General features: G+C 56.0%; 1 protein-coding gene across 9 annotated transcripts in view; it reads left to right on the top strand.

Moving 5' to 3' along the window:
- MYO18A (myosin XVIIIA) overlaps positions 1–15849 on the top strand; it is a 93596-nt gene extending 77747 nt beyond the window's left edge. For 7 of the 9 annotated variants that reach the window (XM_059378830.1, XM_059378835.1, XM_059378833.1 and 4 more), the window contains 8 exons: positions 37–153; positions 319–402; positions 834–971; positions 3290–3475; positions 3787–3926; positions 4731–4775; positions 8014–8136; positions 15135–15849. In XM_059378830.1, the coding sequence (XP_059234813.1) occupies positions 37–153; positions 319–402; positions 834–971; positions 3290–3475; positions 3787–3926; positions 4731–4775; positions 8014–8136; positions 15135–15279 (978 nt within the window). In that variant the 3' untranslated portion in view covers positions 15280–15849. The remainder of the gene's footprint in view (positions 1–36; positions 154–318; positions 403–833; positions 972–3289; positions 3476–3786; positions 3927–4730; positions 4776–8013; positions 8137–15134) is intronic. The other 2 variants (XM_059378837.1, XM_059378834.1) reach the window with 1 other exon arrangement.
- The last annotated feature ends 3603 nt before the right edge of the window (positions 15850–19452 follow it).

Below are 19452 nucleotides of genomic sequence, written 5' to 3'. Positions count from 1 at the left end.
GCCTCGTGCCCTCTGATCGGTCTTGCCTCCGTCCAGCTGGAGGAGCAGCTGAGCCGCCTTCAGCGTGAGAAGAATGAGATCCAGAGCCGGCTGGAGGAGGATCAGGAGGACATGAACGAGCTGATGAAGAAGCACAAGGCGGCTGTGGCTCAGGTGCCCCACCACGCCCCTCCCCACGGCGCCGTCCCCGTGGTCCTCTTCCAAGAGCCCGCACGCCCCTTGTCTTGGGAGCGGGCCCCAGCCCCGTACCTGGTGTGTGGCAAGCGGGGATTTGTGTTCCCGGGGCAGCCCACGTCAATGCTCACTCCTTTTTCCCAGGCCTCGCGGGACTTAGCACAGATGAACGATCTCCAGGCCCAGCTAGAAGAAGCCAACAAGGAGAAGCAGGAGCTGCAGGAGAAGGTGGGGACCAGGGTCTCCCTTGGTAGAAAGAGGGTGCAGGATGGCTGTATGTGTGGACAAGCCCCCAAGCTCACAGTATAATAGGCGCTCCTCTCGCTCATCAGTAATCCACGGAGCAGCGTCTATGCGTGTGGAGGCCTAGGCTCCGAGCCAAAGGACCGTAGTAGACATTTTGGCTTTAGCTGCCTTATTTCACATTTCTATTCCCTCTCTGGTCCTTGGCTTTTCCCTTTCTCTCCAAAGAGCAAAATCTGTCAGCATTGGGCTAGGTGGGGCATGCCTCTGGCTCGGGCCCCATCCTTCCCCCTCCCCTGGGCACCCATCCCTCCCTGCCTCAGCCTTCTGGTCACCATGGTGATGGTGCGGGGCCCAGACTCTGCGCCTTCCCTTCAGGGCTCAGTTCCTGCTTCTCTTCCTGCCCCTGCCCCCAGCTCCAAGCCCTCCAGAGCCAAGTGGAGTTCCTAGAACAATCCATGGTGGACAAGTCCCTGGTGAGCAGGCAGGAGGCTAAGATCCGAGAGCTGGAGACCCGCCTGGAGTTCGAGAGGACCCAAGTGAAGAGGCTGGAGGTGGGTGCACCCCCGTCCTGGCCCGCAGCCCAGAGCAGGGCCGGGCCGTCTCGGCGGCTGGAGCCACGCATGCTCCGCAGCCCTGGGCAGGCCACGGCTGCTCCTCGGAGGCCCCTGCCAGGCTGCCAGGCTGCCAGGCCAGCTGACGGGGCGGGTGCCTTCCCCCCAATCCACCCGCCTGCCCCTCCTGCTCTCTGGGCACCGCGGAGCCAGCCTGCTTTACATTCTGTTTCCGTGCTTGCTTTCTGCCAAGGGACCAGAGCAGCTTAGCTTTTTGTCTTCATATTTTCCTCTACCATGAGCTCCCCCCACCGGTCCCCTCACTTGCTCTCCGGCAGGGTCATAAATATGCAGTGGATGGCGCCACTTCTGTGAGGGCTGAAGTCTGTTCCCTCATCTCACCGCTCGCGTGCTCTCTCTCCTTTCCCGTTCTTATTGCCTTTTTCCCTCAGTTCTTCCCACCCTTCCTGTCTCTGCTTTTTCTCCTCTCTCCTTGCTTGTCTCCACGTCTGCCCCCTTCTTTCCTGTCCCTTTGCGTGTCTTCGCACCCACTCCACACTCCTTCCTTTCTCCCCCTCCCCTCCCTCCTCCCCTCCTTCCTCTCCCTCTGCTCCTCATTCTTGCCTTTGACCCTTCTCCCGTTCTGCTCGCCCCTCTTCTGCTCCGTCTCGCTCTTCCTTTCACCAGCAATCTCTGTGCTCCACATGCAGTCCGCTCGTTTCCAGGCCCCTGAAACCAGCACGCCCAGCCCCGCCCTCTCCGGTAGAGCAGGTAGGAAGCACAAGGCAGGCAGAATTGTCTCCAGTGAACGCTTCTCTCGCCCTGTTTTTAAGTTCTCCTCCCACTCGAGCTTGTACGCGTGTCTAAGCACAGACAGTTCTCCGTGAGAACTCTGTTCATGGGTGTGCGCACTGAGGAGCGTCTCTGCCTCCTCCCCAGCAGCCCCTGGGGCCGCCGAGCAGACACGAGGGTAGGGATGGGAACAGGCGACTATGGGGCTGGCAGCAGGCATTGAGAGGGCATTCGTCCCCTTGACGTGGGAAGAGAATACGGCAGAACCTCCCAAGGCAAAGTCCCAGTCCTCAGGAGAGCCAGGGAGAGTTGGGAGGCTTAGTCATGTTCCTGTTCCACCCACCACAACCCAGAATGATCGGTAATATATATTGCCATCCCCATTTTGCATGCAGGAAGGGGTAAGGAGATTGCCTTTGGTCACAGAGCTGTCGAGGGGCTGAAGAAGCTATTGGTCTGGTGGCTCTGGGGCAGATCTGTGCACTTGTCTCCTTTTCTTTTGGGCCTCAGACCCTTTCCTCAGCCCTGTCTCTGTATCCTTCTGCCTGGAAAGGCAGTATTGTCCCTGAGACACACAGGATCTTAAATACAAATGGCCCTTAGAGATGGCATAGTCTAGTGCCATTATCTTAGCCACACAGAGGCTGGGGGTCCCCGAGGTGGAGATCCCACAGCCAGTCGGTGGTCAAACCCAAAACAGGTCCTTCCCTCACACCCTACCCCAGCCTCTAGGTCAATTTTTTGCCTACGGCCTGGTAAGGAAAAATGTATTCCATGTTTCCGGAAGAAGAGAGATGCATCAGGCTTAAAGGGATGGCTGTGTGCTTAGAATCTGATGACTCTTTCGTCTCCTAATCCAGGAACTCTCGACGAACCATTTACCTCCAAGCAAGAGATCTAGCTTCCAGAGCTGCTGGGCTCAGGGTCTCTGAGGGAAGTGGGGCTGACAGTGGAGGCCCCACACTTGGCGTCAGGATGGGTAGGCCCAGGCTCTAGCCAGGGCACTGCTCCAGCCATGGGAGTAAAAATGATGATGGTGACGGTGATGGCACCTTTCATCGTCCCAGTCGCCTTCACGTACCTGACCTTATTCAGTCTTTAAAAGACCCTGAGGGATGGGCGCCTGAGTGGCTCAGTCGGTTAAGCATCTGCCTTTGGCTCAGGTCATGATCCTGGGGTCCTGGGATCGGGCCCTGTGTGGGGCTCCCTGCTCAGCAGAGAGTATGCTTCCCTCTCTCTCTCCCCGCCCCCCCACTCTGCCCCTCCCCCCACTGCTTGTTTTCTCTCTCTCAAATGAATTAATAAAACCTTAAAAAAAAAGATCCCGAGGGAATAGGTGTTATTCTCCCATTTATCAGAAAGGCAAAGGAAGCCTCTTCGGAGGGCTTTAGTTCCTGCCCACCTACCAGTGAGTGGTGTGGTGCCAGAGCCGGATCCCAGTCCTCCGGACTCTGGAGCTCAGAGCCAGAGCCACACCCGTGTCCGAGCCTAGCTGATGGGCCTGTCTTCCCCGCCTCCCTGTCCAGAGCCTGGCCAGCCGGCTCAAGGAGAACATGGAGAAGCTGACAGAGGAGCGCGACCAGCGCACTGCCGCCGAGAACCGGGAGAAGGAGCAGAACAAGAGGCTCCAGCGGCAGCTCCGGGACACCAAGGAGGAGATGGGCGAGCTCGCCAGGAAGGAGGCCGAGGCAAGCCGCAAGAAGCACGAACTGGTAATGCCCCCCACCCACAGGGCCCTGAGCACAAGGCCAGCTGAGTGGCTGTATGCACACACATCCCCCGGGCGGGTGGGGGGGGTGGGCCATAAAGAAACCAGAGTTGAGATCATTGGAAGGAGGAGGAACATGTCCAGGAAGTCCCAAAGGCAGGCTAGGGGGCCAAGGGGTACCCCAGTGTCCATCAGGCGAACCCAGTCCACGGAGCTCATGCCTGGCTGGGAGAGACTTAAAGTGGGCTTTTTCTGGAGCACCTGGACGAGAGACTAGCCCTCCTGGTGAACTGGACTACCCACTCTGCTTCTTAGGAGATGGATCTGGAGAGCCTAGAGGCGGCTAACCAAAGCCTGCAGGCCGATCTAAAACTGGCATTCAAGCGCATTGGGGACCTACAGGCCGCCATCGAAGATGAGATGGAGAGTGACGAGAATGAGGACCTCATCACCAGGTGAGGGGGACTCTGTGGCAGCAGCGGCCCGCCCCAAGGCCCTCTGACCACCTCTGGGTCAGGCCACAAGGTGGAACAGCTGCCACCTCTGTCTCCCTACCACTGAGTCATCAGCCCACCTTCCCCACATCGCCAGACCCCAGCACGGACCCCATCCCGTAGCGACCAAAGGCAGGACGGGTGCCACCTGGGTGAGACATCCGCCGTGCCCCCCCCCCACCCGTCTGTGCTCCCTCCCCAGGCCTCACGGGAACCTGGCTCTCCTGCTCTGCCTGTCCACCATGAGTTATTCCCCCGTTTAGCTGCATTTCCGATGGTGCCTGCCCCACTCTGGGGAAAGCAGAGATTTAAGGCCTGTGGTGCCTTGTTACCGTGCCAGAGATTTTCTCTCATAAAACCCACCCAGGGAATGGTTCAGGAGAGAGAGAGAGAGAGATTTGTAGTCTGAGGCTGATGAAGAAGCACAAGGCAGGTAGATCTGCAGCTCTGCAGGGTGGGGGTCGGGCCCTGGAGAAGCTCCCAAGGCTGCCTTGGGCAGAACCCTGGCCCCCAGACCTGCCCCCTTCCTGGGTGAGCACCAGTGCCCCATCCTGCAGGCAGAGGGAACCTGCTGGTTTCCAGGACAGGAGAACAGTGCCCCAGGGCAACCCAGCAAGTGAGCAGCGTCACTCACCCTGCCCCCCAACTGGTCTCCACCAGTCAGAGGCATCTCTTGCTGAAGAAAAAGGGGTCCTCAGTGGAAAGGTCCACCTTGGTTTGCTCCCTTGTGATCTCCCTTGCCCACCATTTTCTTTCTGTTTCCAGTTTGCAGGACATGGTGACAAAGTATCAGAAAAGAAAGAATAAACCGTGAGGACTGGAGCGCATGCGCTCTCTGCCTCTCCGTGGTGTCTAACCGCCCCTAACACTGGCTCCCCACCCAGGGCCCCTGCTGCATGCCGCACGTGGACACAGCCTCTCACACCTCCTCCAAGCTGGCCTCACGCTAACACTGCTGACTCTGTCCTGAGGCGGGGCGAGGCGAGGGGACGGGCCCTGCACTGGGGGTAGAGGACAGGCCGCAAGGTGCACTCCCGCAGGAAGATTTACAGCCTGGGTGGGCAGGATGGGGGGCTCCCACAGAGAAGAGCGTTCGGCCTCAGTCTGCCTTCCTGAGCTCCAGCCTTCTTCTCCCTCAGAAAGCAGGTGTAGCTGCCTCCCCGGCCTATTTTGCTGGGGGAAAGTCTGATTGGGCTGGACTGGTCCACACCCTGGGGCTCCTTTGGAGCCTGTGCCACCCCCGAAAAAAGTGGATAGGTTTCATTTTGGAAGGGCCCACCACCTCCCTGTAGCAGACAAGGGTACGAGGTGTGGGGCGACGTCTAGCAGTTTCTTGTTTGCAGAAGGCATCCAGCCAGCTCCTCACGGGCTGCTTCCCCATAGCAGGAGAAAGGAACCTAGCCAGATGTGTTCACCTTGCTCCCTGCAGGCACACTGGCAGAGGAGCCCCCCCTTCCCCGCACTGGGCGTTTGCGCTGGTGCTTCCTGTCAGGTGACGGGGAGCCCAGGAGATCTGCCCTCACCCTCCGATTCCTGCTTTCTGAGTGGGAGCGGGATAGCGGGAGCAGACGCGCGGGCCTTGAGGCCGATCAGAGTGATCCTCTGTCAAGTTCGTCAGGGCTGTTTGTTTGGAGGTGTGCTTTTTGTTGTTGTTGTTTTTTACCGTGGCATTGGCTTTCCTCCCCCGACTCTCTCTTGCCTGGCAGGCCTCCTCCCCTGGCCGGGATGTGCTGGCGGCGGTGCCCAGGAGTCCGTGAGCGCTAATGATAAATGTAATAGTGTGTAACAGTGATAGAGGGCCGCTGGAGCCCGGTTGTCACACACAATTAATATCCCCCGCCATCCTGTCTCCGTTTGTTTGTTCCCCCGCGATTTGGCTCCCAGTTAACTAATAGCACATGAGCCTGGACATAAATTGTATTTGACTCGGGGTTTAATTCCGACCATTTAAAATTTCAACTGCCCCCTGAGCCCGCCTGCCCCTGGAGTTTGTTCACGGGCCTGATTATTTAAGGAAAAGAGCCTAAGCATCATCTATAGGCTTGACACTAAAGGGAAGGCGAGGGCAGGCCGGGCGGTGTCTCCACCCATTCATGCTCTGAAGGGAAGGAGGAGAATTTGTATTCTGGGTCCACAGCTGCCTGTCCCCTGTGTGTTCCAGCCTTGCCATCCTTGGGCTGGAGGAGCTTCGAGGGCTGATAAAATGCGCATTTAAGATCATCTTCTAAACCATTGCTAGGCAGGGGCACACGCGTGCGCGCGCACTCACGTACACACCCAGTGTGCACTCACGCAGGCGCACTGGGGCGTGCAGTCCTCGCCACAGTCCCACTGCTGGCCGAGGTGGTGTGGCTCCGTGCTCGGCCGCTCTGGGCCCCAGTGCCAAGTTATCGAGCGAGCGAGTAAAGCGGGCAGAAAAATAATGTTTCGATTTACTTAGAGATACAGTTGTTATTGCCATAACCTTAATGAAAGCAGTAAACAGTGCAGTATTAAGGGAGATTTATACAGAAACACTTTTAACATGTAGACATAGATTTTGCGATGCACACAGAACCTCCTTTCTAAAGGCAATCAATATGGTTATGAACGGTGGTGATAAATTACAGGTTCTGAAGCTGGAGAAGGAGGTTTTTTGCGTGGGTGTATAAATCAGGTGGTGCTGGCGTTCTGTGGGGCCTGTGTACCATAGTAAATCTGCCGGGCTCGGACAGGCACAGGGCTTACATTAGTGGTTTCGGGGCTGTCTGCTAAACTCCTGTTTACCCGGGGTATCAGCCAGCCTCATCTTTGTTATAATTCTGTTTTTGATGGAAGCCCATAAAATATGCCTCTTTGTTCCCCTTCCAATGGGTCATGCTCTCTCACGGTCTCCAGAATGGAGTCTGGCAGTTTCCTGTGTGTGTGTGTGTGTGTGTGTGTGTGTGTGAGAGAGAGAGAGAGAGAGACAGACAGAACACACTTGCGTGCACAAACACGCACGCGTGCCTGTGTGGCTGTTTATTCAAGAACATAATTCAGGAATGGGGCTGCTCCTGTTGACACAGATGAAAGGAATATATATCAAGGAGAAATCCTTAGCATCTCCTTAGCAGGGGAATGTGGGAGCAGACGTTTTGCAGAATTCTAGAACATTCTCACTCAGAAGCTGTCCCTAAGCCCCTGCTGCTTTGTAAAGGAGTCACCGTGACTCCAGCCTCCGATTCTCACTCCTTTGGGCTTTTCTGCCAGTAGAGAGGGCTCAGGCCAGCTTGGCGAGATGCACAACTAGGAAGCGAGAGCAGGAGGCTGCCTGAGGGAGGGAAGAGGAGACTTATCCATTGTCTGGGACTTTGTGAGGGCTCAGGTGGATCTCCAGGACACAGTTTGAATCCCAGAGCTATTGCCAGCACCTCGGGAAATGGCGGATGCCCCCTCCTCATCCTTCTCTGTTTCCTAAGGGTCGGGGACGTCACAGGATGGGATGGGTCTGAGATCTGGCCAGCCCCGCTCAGGTGTGCCACTGTCAGCTGAGCCAGTTCAACCTAATCTGAAGGCATAATGATGCCTTTCTCTTCCCCGCCCCATGGCCTGCAGTCTGGCTCTGACGGTGAAGGCGTGGGAAATGGCAGCAGCTGTGGCCACGTTTCTGGGAGTGGGCAGACAAGAAACGGAATAGGCCTCAGCAAGTAACTATAGGGCCTCGGACTCCTCTCTTTAACCAGTGGCCGTTTAGCTGGAACTCATAAATGGACAGTTTCCCTGTCATCCTCACTGGAAGCGTTTGGCTCCATAGCAGTCTGTCTCCACAAGTAGAATGGGAGGTCCTCCATGCTCCTCAGGGTCCTCTTGGTGGCTGTCCTGTGTGTGGCCTGCTGAGCGGGGCAGGGTCCTTGTGAATGGGGCGCCCCATCTAACCTCCCCGTTCTGCTCCCTGACTCACTGATGTGCACGCCATCCTGCCCCCCCCACTCCGGGCCAAACCGTGGCCCCTTCAGCGCACCCCACTGGGCCGCGGCTTAGCCCTTCCTCCCTCGTCTCTCCTACCTTTCTGCTCCTCATCCCACAGCGAGGGGGACTCAGATGTGGACTCGGAGCTGGAGGACCGCGTTGACGGAGTCAAGTCATGGTTGTCGAAAAACAAGGGGCCTTCCAAGGCAGCTTCTGATGACGGCAGCTTGAAGAGTTCCAGGTGAGTACATGGCCTTGAGCTGGGAGGGAAAAGCTACCTCATAAGCCAAGAATAAAGGAGCAGTGCCTCGGTCCAGGAGGGGCCAGGCCTCTGGTACCAGCCTCTCGGCCTGGCACGCGTACACGGAGCCTGGGCATGTCCCCAGTATGTGGAATGAGCACAGGAGGCTTGGGGTCTGTGCGCCCTTATTTTTCCTAGGTAACGGTTTCCTACCAGGCTCAGGCCTTTGGTTTGCTGTAGGTTTGACTTCGTCCCCATTTATTCATTCAACAAATAGTGGTTGAACCACCAGAAAGTTTGGGCCCCAGAATCAAGATGGGAATGGGGCATAAGGAGTGTCTGGACCCCATGACCCTCAACAGGACTGTCTCAGGCCAGCTCTGGATCTCTGAAATCTTAACAGGACTAGCAGCAGAAAAGGCACCGGTTCCCCTGACTTGCTTATCACAGCCACATTTCTCTTCCTGTCCCCATTCTTTCCTTCCTCTGATCTTTTCACCATGTCCCCTCCCCACCCCACCCCCCGTGCTTCCTGCTCACACCTGTCCACTGGAGGAACTCCTTCTTCCCCTCCTGTCCAGCCAAGTCAGTCCAGCTCCCCCTGGAATCTAGCTCCCCAGTCCCCATCCCTCACTTCCCGGCCAGTGCCTCTGTTCCCTGTGCCAGTGCCTCCTGCTGGCTCCCCTGCCTAGCAGTTTCTTCCCAACTCAGAGCCATCCTGATCCACACCCCCCCTCCCAGAGTCAGCAGGTAGGCTGGGTTGACAAGTAATCCCACCCCCCTCCTCCCACTCCCCTGAGGCCCCTTCCCAAGTCCAGCCCCTCACCACCAGCACCCCAGCGGCCCCCTCTAATTGGTTTAATTTATTCAGCCAAGCAGCATTTCGTTGTGGCAGATAATGCCGCCTTCCCCGCCCCGCTGCCATTCACCACTGCGCGGCACAAGGCTCCAGGTAGTTGACAATGAAATAAATTGAACTAAACGTTTTAGAGGGGGAAAAGTGATGAAATAGAACAATGGTCTAATTTACATGACATTCTCCATGAAGCTATTTTCACTGACGCAAATTATTTTGCTTCATTTCCTCCAATGCGCTCACTGCCACTTCGCTGGGGTGCTGCTGGTGGCTCCCTTTGCCTCCTGTCTCCTCCCTCCCCCTGTGTCTTTATTCTCTGGGTTTCATGCAGGCTCTTCTCCCTCTCTCTCTTTCTCTCTCTCCCTCTCTTATTCCGTCTGTGCTGCTTCTAATCCGCTGCTGGTTCTCTCTTCCCGGCCTCACCTACCTCCCCTAGAACGGCCCTCAACACCTCTGGCAAAGAGGGCAAGGGGGTGGAGGAGAGGCCGGCCTCGGCACTGAGCTCCCTGAGCTACCGGAAGCGGCTCACCCTGAAGGACTCCATCGGGGGCACCGGGGATGAGGACTCGCTCTTCACCACCCTGAGCGAGCGGGCGGCCTCCCCGGAGAGGCCACCCCGGAAGACCCGCATGGCCCCCAGGGAGGAGCCAGACGAGTGCGGCTCCATCGTCTCTGAGGCCCTGAGCCGCCCGGGCCGGGGGCTGGAGAAGCGGTGGGGCTCAGACTTTGACCGGGCCTCCACAGTCTCTGCTCCCACCAGCCGGGCCTCCTCGGCCACACGGCGTGGCTCCGGTGAGGATGGGGCCCGCTCGTCCATGAGCTTCTCACTCTCGGGCTCCCCCATCTCCCGGCGCAGCACCTCCCGGCTGGACACCCTGTCCAGGACCCTCAGTCCTTCCCTGAGTCGCGCCTCGGGCCGGGGCCGGGACAGCCCGGATTCCCGCCTGTCTCTGGGCCAGAGCTGCCTGGACGCGTGGGACGACGGAGCTAGTGTGGCCTTGAGCGAGGCCAACTCCCAGTATAGCCATCCGTCACTGGCCCGCAGTCTTTCGGTGCCACCACGGCCTCGTGTCTCAGCCTCGGCCACAGATGAGCCCCTTGGCGCTGGCATCCGCCCTGTCAGCCGGCACTCCTACTTGGACCCTGACCTGGAGGCTGCCATCAACGAGGTCTTAAGCTTCAAACCCGGCCCGTTCCAGAGGAGCGGCCTGGAGCCCGACTCGGAGGAAGATGACCGGAAGAGCATCCAAAGCATCCGCAGCGCCCAGCTGGACCTCCCAGCGCGGGCAGCCAGCATCCGCCGCTCGGCCTCCGCTGCCGACGTCTCCCGCTCCCGCAGCAGCCACAAGGGCCGGAGCCGGAGACGCAGCAGCTCCCACTCCGGCTCCAGCTCCGAGGACTCCTCGGAGCCCAGACGGCGGAAGAAGGGGCGCTCCCGCAAGGGCAAGAAGAAATCCAGATCAAGGAGAAAGAGAACGGAGACCGAGTCCGAGTCCTCGTCCAGCTCCAGCGGCTCTACGGTGTCAGGCCACAGCCGCTCGAGCGTGAAGAAGGGCCCCAATGCTGAAGACGAGGAGGCTGCGGGACGGCAGTCCCGGCAGTCTCGGAAGGAGGAGAAGAAGCGCAAGAAGGAGGTGGACAGCCTGATGATGCGGTACCTGTACCGGCCCGAGAGCGACTAGCGTGGCAGTAGGTGGCAGCTGGCGTGGGGCATGGAGTGTGCCACTCGGTGTGAACTAACATGCCCCCATCTCGCCCGTCCGCACGAGGCCTCTGCTTCGCTCCTGTCGGGCACGCCTGGCCTCAGGGAGCCTTCTGGCTCCCACCTTGGAGAGTAGGGCCCGTTAGTCATCCTGAGCCCTGTGCCCCCCCAGACTAATCCTGCGGTGGACAGTCGCTCACACTTAAGTCCCTGCTGAGGGCCAGGGCCCCCCCTAGATACTCACCACACTGTGTGCACCTAATCCTCGGGCTAACTCCATAACCAAGGCCGGATGAGCCCCACTTTACAGGAAAGAAAACTGAGGCTCGAGGAAGTGAAGTCACTTGCCACAGTCACAGGTCACACAGCTGGGAAGTGATGTTGCTGAGATCTGAATGGAGGCTATTCAATTTGCCCTTGAGCGCTCCTCCACACGGCCCAGGGCAGAGCACGGGGATAACAGGTTTGGTGCGCGTGCCTGGCAGCACTGATGCCCCAACAGGCTGGTCTCGGGAAAGGGCTCTCGCTTCCCTCCCGGGTGTGAGTTGGTGCACTAGTGGCCGTCATCTATTTTGAGGCCTTCTGGCTCGGCTTTCCCCTGCCCTGCAAAGCCACCTTCCTCCCTGGCACACATCTCAAGCCTCAGAGTGCAAGGTTCCCCAGGGCCACAGCCCCCACAGTACCACCCCCTACATCACACCCCGAGGTGCCTGACTCCCTCCCCAGCCCTCCCACCTGAAGCCCACACATGGGCGGCACCTCAGCTCAGAGCATCTTAAAAAGTAATAATGAATAGAAATTAGCAGCTGCTGACTGACAGACCCCTCCTGGCTCTCCTGCCTCCCCCAGCCTTCTCTCTGTGGGAAGGGAGATCTAGCAGTTAGGCCCTTTATGCCCACACCCCCGTCTCAGAAGAAAGGCGCAAAGACTGACTCACTGGAATCCCATTGTTGCCAGTTTCCCTGGTGGGTGGTGACATTTGGATCACCCTGGTTATGTGAAGCTGTTTTCAGCATGGTACCTCCCAGGGCAAGCTTGCTGCTTCCCAGGAGATGTGACCCCAGAGTGCCGCCCCCTGGAGCATGGCCACTGCATGAACTAACACACCTGTCGCATGCCTGTGGGCCTCGCGTGCCATGGGCACCCGGGCAGGTACACTGATTGGGCAGAATCCTCTCCAAAGGGATCAATTACGTTTTAAGAAATGGACAGGTAGGAGTGAATGTTACCTGCAGCGATTTGGAGATGGGTGATGGGATGGTGCAGAGAGGGTAGAATTTAAACCCAGACCAGGCTCATGGCCGTCTCAGAATCCCCAGACCCTGAGCTGCTCTGACACCAAGCCCCTGGGCTCAGCATGGGCTCTGTCGCTTCCCCCATGTGGCTGATGATTGCAGGGTGCTCTGGGAAGAGCAGGGAGCATCTGGGTTGCACTAGGAAGCTGTTGTCAGAAAAGACAAGTCTACTGCCTCATCCTTCCCCTTGGCAGCCCTGCCGAGTGCCCTCCTCCCCCAGCACAGGAAGTCAGTTGGTAGGCCAGGCCCTTCTGGGTACTGCACCCCTGCCTGGAAAGGGAGAGAGGTGCAGGCCTAGCTGGGCATCGTACACCACCCAGCCTCAGACCCAATGCTCTCAGCCTCAGTCCAATTTTTGATCCTATGACCAGCAAGAACAACAACAAAAAAGCCTGTTTCTTGCCCCAGCCACCTGCACAGTTCCTCTTGTCCACCAGGAAAGCAGGAGTAGTTCCGAAACCCTACACACCACCACCCAAGAGGATCAGATTCACAGCAGGGAGAGTGGGCCCCAAGCCAGAATCTAGCGGGCCAATACTGAGCCCGCCAGAGAAGGGCCGGGGAAGGGAGGGCCTGGCTGGGCTCAGTGTGAATTGGCTTTGGGTAGTTAAACTGCCAAGCATGGGGGCCAGGAGCAGAGCAGTGGCTTAGCTTCCCATCTGGCAAAGGGGCCCAGTGAGAACTCCGAAGCCGAGCTCATCCACAGCAAAGGCAAGGGGAGGGGGCTGCCACCCTGGGCTCACCCAGCAGAAATTAGCTCATACACCAAATTGTTTGTGACAGCGTTGTGCAGGAGTAGCTGGCTTGTGGGGAGGAAAGCTTTTTGAACAATTTGGTTAAAATTTTCACATTGCCAGCCCTGACTCTTGCCCTGGGGAGGGGGCAAGGTGCTGGCTGTTGACTCTACAGCTGTGGTTCCAGAGGCCACAAAGGAGCCTGGCTTGTAGCACACCTGGCTACCTAGGTTCGGAGCAGGGCAGAGGAGCATGGCATTGGCTCACCTCTCTGGCTACCTCTGCCGCTTGCCCAGCACTCAGATGGAGCCGTATCAGAACCTGGCTGTCATTTATCCAGGCGTCTGTCTGCTTGGCAATCACAGGAATGTGGGAGTGGGGGCCTCAGCCCAACTCAGGAGAGGTGCGAGAATGGAAAAGAGCTCAGATTGGCCCTACCCGGCAATGCCCCGTCGGCATCTGGGTCGCAGTCCTGGCATCTGCCTAGCCCCCTCTCCCCGCCCCCCGCCCCCCGCAAAATAACCCTACTGTTTTTCCACAAAGTCCTTTGCCCAACAGCAGACCTTCGCACTTGGGTGCCCAGAAATTCTGTCCAAAAATTGAAAATAAAACCAGGCTCCCACTAATTTAGAATTCAACCCAAAAGCTAAAATAACCCCAATTTTTTCTATGTTGCACAGTCATCATTGAGCTTTATAATTTTGTCCCTGAGACACCCTAGAGTCCTTAAGTGCCTTTGGCCCATCAAAGTAAGACTCATTTACGTTCAGTCTAGTTTGTATTAAATGTGTTTTGTGCTATTCTGATTCCTTTAAAAATGGTAATACATTCATGAGAAATAGGATAACTATTAACCAGACTGCCCCATTCCTGAACCATTCTGCATAATTGAACATGTATTCTATCAGGCTCTTCCTTCTCCCCGGGGAGACACAGAGAGCGAGAGAGAGAGAGAGAGAGAGGCCTATCTTTACATACTCCCTGGGCTCTCACCCAGGAGGGCAGGGAACATTCAGGTTTGGTTGTGTTTTCTCTTCAGGTCACCCCATCTAGCAGCAGGCTGGAGTCAGCAAAAGGCTTTGAGGTCTAAGAGTCCACGTTCAAATTTCCATACTGGCTATGTGACCTTGAGCCAGAACCTTTCTGTCTTTGAACCAGCTTCCTGGTGACATTTCATAGGGTTATCATGAAGAGTAAGATGGGTGTCCAGAGTGCCCGGGACAGTGTCACACACAGGAAGTACTCCGTAGCCAAACCCTATCCTCCGAACACAGTTGGAAAAGCTAAGAATGTGGGTCTTGCAGAACACTGTTTCCTCCCCTTTCGGTTTGGGGATGGAAGTTCTTCCAAGGGGCCAGTAAACAAGGTCCCCCATCGGATTCTTAAAGCAGAGTTGGGGGCAGAGGGATCACGGAATTCCTGTTTATTCTAGGGAAAGCTCTCTAGGATGGGGAGGCAGAGCTCTGTCCCTGGGAGCATACTGAGCAGGGACTCTGGGTGCAGGGCCCTGAGCGGGGGGGGGGGGGGCACAGTCTGGGCTGCATTTTGTTCAGTGTTGAAACTCCAGTGCACTTGAACCAGTGAAGGCAGCGGAGGTGGGAGGGGCGAGGGCAGGCGTCTCTAAGGCTTTGGGAGAGAAGGAAAAAAGATAACTGCAGCAAGAGGTTTCTGTCCTTGCTCAATGCCATGAGCCTGCCCCATCCAGGGGATAATTATCCTTCCCATCCTGGTGAGAGGAAGCTGGAGGCCTGATGAAAACTCTGTAGGATTGGGTTATGGTACCAAGAAAGGGATGACTATGCCACCACGAAGCAGAATTCTAGCCAGTCCCTACATCCTGAGCCTCCCTCCTTCTCTTGCGGTGAGTAGATGATGCCATGGTCAAGGGCAGAAATGCTCACAGTCCTTAGGAAAACAATGAAGAGAAAGGATTAAGGTCTGGGAGTATCCAGTGGGGAAAGACCCTCCCTCTCAGAAGGAATCATGGTTGGGGGTGAGGTTACCGACCCGCAGTCTCCAAGCCAGTGTGGCCCATGGACCACCAGCATCGGAGTTTTCTGGGGAAGAACTGAAAATGCAGAATTCCTCGGTTCCACCCAAAAGCTAACAAATCAAAATTTCTCAAGGGGAAGGACACAGGAGTCTGTTGCCGATTCTTAGGTTGAGACCTACAGCTCTACGGCATTACTTTCCAGGGACTTTCAGAGGTTTTTGGAATCCAGACAATGCTCTCCTTTCTCTCACTACTCTGCGTATCTTCCGGGGAAGTGAGGGATTGGAGTCACCTCTCAATTTGTGGCTTTTGAGGAATGCTGTGGCGGGGTTGTGGGAGCCTCCTCAGACCCAAGGGCTTTGGTGCTGAAGGTTTAAGAGCATCGTTCCATCATGACCTTGCTCCTCTCTCCTCGCAGCCCTACCAGCTACTGGAAGTCCCTTGCCCCTGACCGGTCAGATGATGAGCACGACCCTTTGGACAGCACCTCCAGGCCACGATACTCCCATAACTATCTGAGTGACAGCGACACAGAGGCCAGACCGACAGAGACCAACGCATAGCCCAGGGGAGTGGTCTGTACCTCTTGTACCCTCCGGGCCTCTGCTGCCACGGCGCCTCTCCCAGGGAGTGGCAGGGCACAGGTCTCCCCCACCAGACTGCTGATCCGCATGGGAAACACCCTCCCCCCCCCAGGTCTGGGGGGCTTTCCACGCTGCGGGTGTCTGACATCTCCACATGGACGAGGTGGGGGGGTGGGCAGAGCAGAGAGGAGTTCCTGAAAAGAGAACTTTTTGCTCCTTCTGCCTCCAAAATGCCACACTCTGTGGGCAGTGGCAGGTGGCTTTGGCACGGCATGGAGCCAGCAAGCTGACCTCCATCTCAGCCCCCTGCTCAGGGACGGTGGACACATTGCCTGCTGGGACACTCTAGGTTGCTGGGTCCACGGGGACGAGTCGGGGGCAGGAACAGCCATTCCTCCCTACTGCCTCCCCTCCCCACAGCCCCCGGCTTGGGGTGAGGGCTTTCTCTTCTCAGTGCCTGCTGTCTTTTTACTTTTAATTTAAATACCCAACCTCTCCATCACAGCTGCATCCCTGAGAGTGGGAGGGGGCCGTGATGGCAGCTGGAGTTTGCGGGAATGACTAGGGGAATCTCATCTCCACTTCTCCGAGAGCGGTCCTTTCTCTGTGCAGCTGGAGAGACCGGTGAACGGAGCAGGAGCCGGATTCTTCGGTCAGCCTGGGGAGGGGCTCTCAGGTGCTTCTGGGTATGGGTTGAGCCAGCCTGCACGGACAGGGGTGCCTTGGTACCATCCGGCACATTCATGCCCCACCCCCTCTGTCTCATCAGTGTGTTAAGTGCAATGACCTATTTAAGACTAAACCCATTCCACCCACACCAGGTCAGGGCCTATCCGAGCGCTGCTTCCCTGCCGCTCTGTCATAGTTGCCTGGACCATAAGCCCAGCTGGAGAGGGAAGGCCGCAGGTGGAGGGCTTGTGATGAGAAAAACTGAAGATGGGGGTTTGGGTCAGTAGTGATGTGTATTAGACACAAGCCTCCACCTGTGTCCTGAGCCGGAGCCATTTTTTTTCTTCCAGTTGTCTTGTCCCCACACACTCACCCTAGACAGGACCACATGTGGCCCGACAGTCCCATCCCCCACTCTAAAGGTCATCCCGCCAATGCCACCAGACTTGGGGGCCCGAGGGCAGTGCCTGGTGCCGCTCCCATCCGCTGTCCCCCCCACCCCCCTCCTGCAATTGGTTTGTACTCATTGGGCTGTGCTCTCTCTTCCCCGTTTACCTGATGTATGGAAATAAATGTCCTTTTCCTCCTGGCTCTGCCAATTTTCCTGCCTGTTCCTTCAGGCTCAGGTAAAGTCCTGGGTGGTCCCTGGGGAACAGAGGATTCTTGTGGGGACCGGGGGGGAAGCGCCTGGGTCACTGTTCTACTCCCACACCAGACCAGTACCACTCAGAGCTTTTTGGAAGGTCATTTGGGGCAGGCAAAGCTAGTAGGATGAGAAGGTTGGTCCAGAAAGACAAACACCACCTTTTAAGAGCCTGCAAACTGTAATCAGGTGAGCCATCCTTGCCGCATCCTCTCCTGGTCTCCGCTCAGAAATGTTGAGATCTCTCTGATTATTTTTTTTTAAAGATTTTATGTATTATTTATTTGACAGAGAGAGATCACAAGTAGGCAGAGAGGCAGGCAGAGAGAGAGGAGGAAGCAGGCTCCCTGCTGAGCAGAGAGCCCGATGCGGGACTCGATCCCAAGACCCTGAGATCATGACCTGAGCCGAAGGCAGCGGCTTAACCCACTGAGCCGCCCAGGCGCCCGAGCTCTCTATGATTATTAAATCTCACCAATTACAGACAACTTTTTGTTTGTTTGAGGGAAGCAAGTCTTTCTTACTAGAAAAAAAGTTTTAGGTTTAATTTTAGTCATTCCAAATAAGACTTTCTTTTTTTTTTTTTTAAGATTGTATTTATTTATTTGCGAGAGAGACAGTGAGAGAGAGCATGAGCGAGGAGAAGGTCAGAGGGAGAAGCAGACTCCACATGGAGCTGGGAGCCTGATGTGGGACTCAATCCCAGGACTCCAGGATCATGACCTGAGCCAAAGGCAGTCGTCCAACCAACTGAGCCACCCAGGCGCCCCCCCAAAGAAGACTTTCTGACCAAACATGGCAGAACTCCCTCTGGCCCCCAGCCCCATTGGCCACAGGGCAACTTGAGTAGGCTGAGAGTTCTGGCTTCTCTACCTTGTTCAGTCTCTGCCTTCATGCCTCCATTTACGCTTGGTCTCCTCACTGACAGCTAAGAGACAGCTCTTGCAAAAGGGCAAAAAACAAATGACTCCTCCTACTCCTCTACCTTCTGTAATGTGACCAGTTATAATCCCTGTACCCATAAAGTTTCTTTTATAACTGGTCAATTAGGCTCCCCTGGTTTGTACAGGAAGGCAGAAAAGGGTATGAGACAGTCCTAACACCAAAGCTCTGGTGATGTCAGCCATCCAGAAAGGGTCAAGAAAGAGAAGGAGGGAGGAGAGTCCTCCAGAATGACTGGGAGAGGAGTATAAAATGGGTCCATCTTGAATGAAAGAGTCTTCCTCTCTCCACTGCTTCCCCTTCCCTGGTTGAGTAGAGAAGGTAGTAAAAGTAAAGTTACTTTTTTTTTTTTTTAACTGTTGTCTCCTCATATTCATCTTTTACTCATGCTTTCAAATAGGTGGGTGCATTTTCTGTTTCTCCCAGGAGCTACTGTGACCCCAACCCTCCCATCTGCAGATAAGATTCCAACTCTGTTGATCCACACTGTCTTGGGCCTTTGGTTAACCAGAAAGACCATCATCAGTATATACTGATGCCAACAGTAGTCTGGGGCAGGGGGCTTTGCTCAAGTCTGAAAGCTTATATTATTCATTGATTCATTTACTCAACAGATATTTCATAACTGCCTGCTGTGACCTAGGCCCTATTCTAAGTACTGGGGATCGATGAGTTTCCTTCCTTCGTAAAGTAGATTTTCTAGTGGAGAAGACAGACATACAAAATAGGTACCTACTAATATGTATGTGCAAGTTTTGCGTGAATAGAAAGATGTAATTCATAGTGTTTGTCGTCTAGGGGCTCATGGATTGGGGCAGACCCACATGGAAATAATTACATGAGACCTAACAGAAGGAGAAAAAAGTTGCTTTGGGAGAGGAGTTTCAGGTGGAGGAGGATGGGAAGGCTTCTAAAAGCTGGTATTTTGAGCTGGGGCTTAAAGAAAGGCTTGTACTTCCACAGGTGTACTGGAAAAAAAGAAGAGCTTAAGCAAAGGCCCTGAGGCAGGGAAAGATAGGTGGTGGTAGGGATCTCCACAGGTTGCCTAAGGAAGCCTGACACAGCCTCTCATGACCAACACTTCAAGTTGCAGCAAAGTCCCTTATCCCAGGGTGCTAGGCTCCAGGTTGGGACCAAGGCCATGCCCTCAGCACCAACTCCCCAGAGAAGTCCGGGAGCAGGGGGCCATCAAAGCCCAACTTCCTTTTGGGTGTGCCTTCAGAGCTCTATAAGCTCCCACCCTCCCCTGTACACTCATGCCAACTCTGGTCCCTAAGATATAAAGGATTCTCGCAAAACAGGCAGCAGATCTATGCCTGTACCAGGCTCAAAGGTGCCTCGACATTCTCTCCTCTCCAATTTTCAGACCCTCAGGACTGCTGACTCCTGGATGAGAGGTGAGGACCAAAGCCCAGCGAGGCTCCCCGTGGTACCCGGTCAATACCCAGAGATGATAGCAGCCCACAGTTACTCCTGAACTACCTCCTTTTGTTCTGTGTCCCCTTGGCAGATTATCCTAGTTGTGGCCCCCCCCTTGCCCCGCCCCCATGCCTGGTGGTACAGACACTTAGCGATTTGCTCCTTAATTGTCCCCCAGCTAGGCTGCGCAGATGCCGCTCTTTAATCTCTCCTGATAAATGAATCACGCCGCTCCTTTAATCATATGTTCATATCCAAGCCAATTTGAATCAATTTGGCGGTGAGCGTGTTGCAAGAGATGCCATGACTGCTGCTCTCCCCTCCGGGCCCCAGAGCCAGCCCTCTGCTGTCCTCATCCTCCACGAAGAGCCCAGGAGGCCCACGGCGGGGAAAGGATCTCCTACCTGAATGGTGGGGACTTTTCAAAGTCAATCATGCATTCCTGTCCTCCACGCTGGGCCCTGTGGGACTAGAGGGAG

This window comes from Mustela nigripes, chromosome 16 (assembly GCF_022355385.1).
Source record: "Mustela nigripes isolate SB6536 chromosome 16, MUSNIG.SB6536, whole genome shotgun sequence".
Taxonomy (NCBI): Eukaryota; Metazoa; Chordata; class Mammalia; order Carnivora; family Mustelidae; genus Mustela; species Mustela nigripes.
This window is presented reverse-complemented; position numbering and strand designations above follow the sequence as displayed.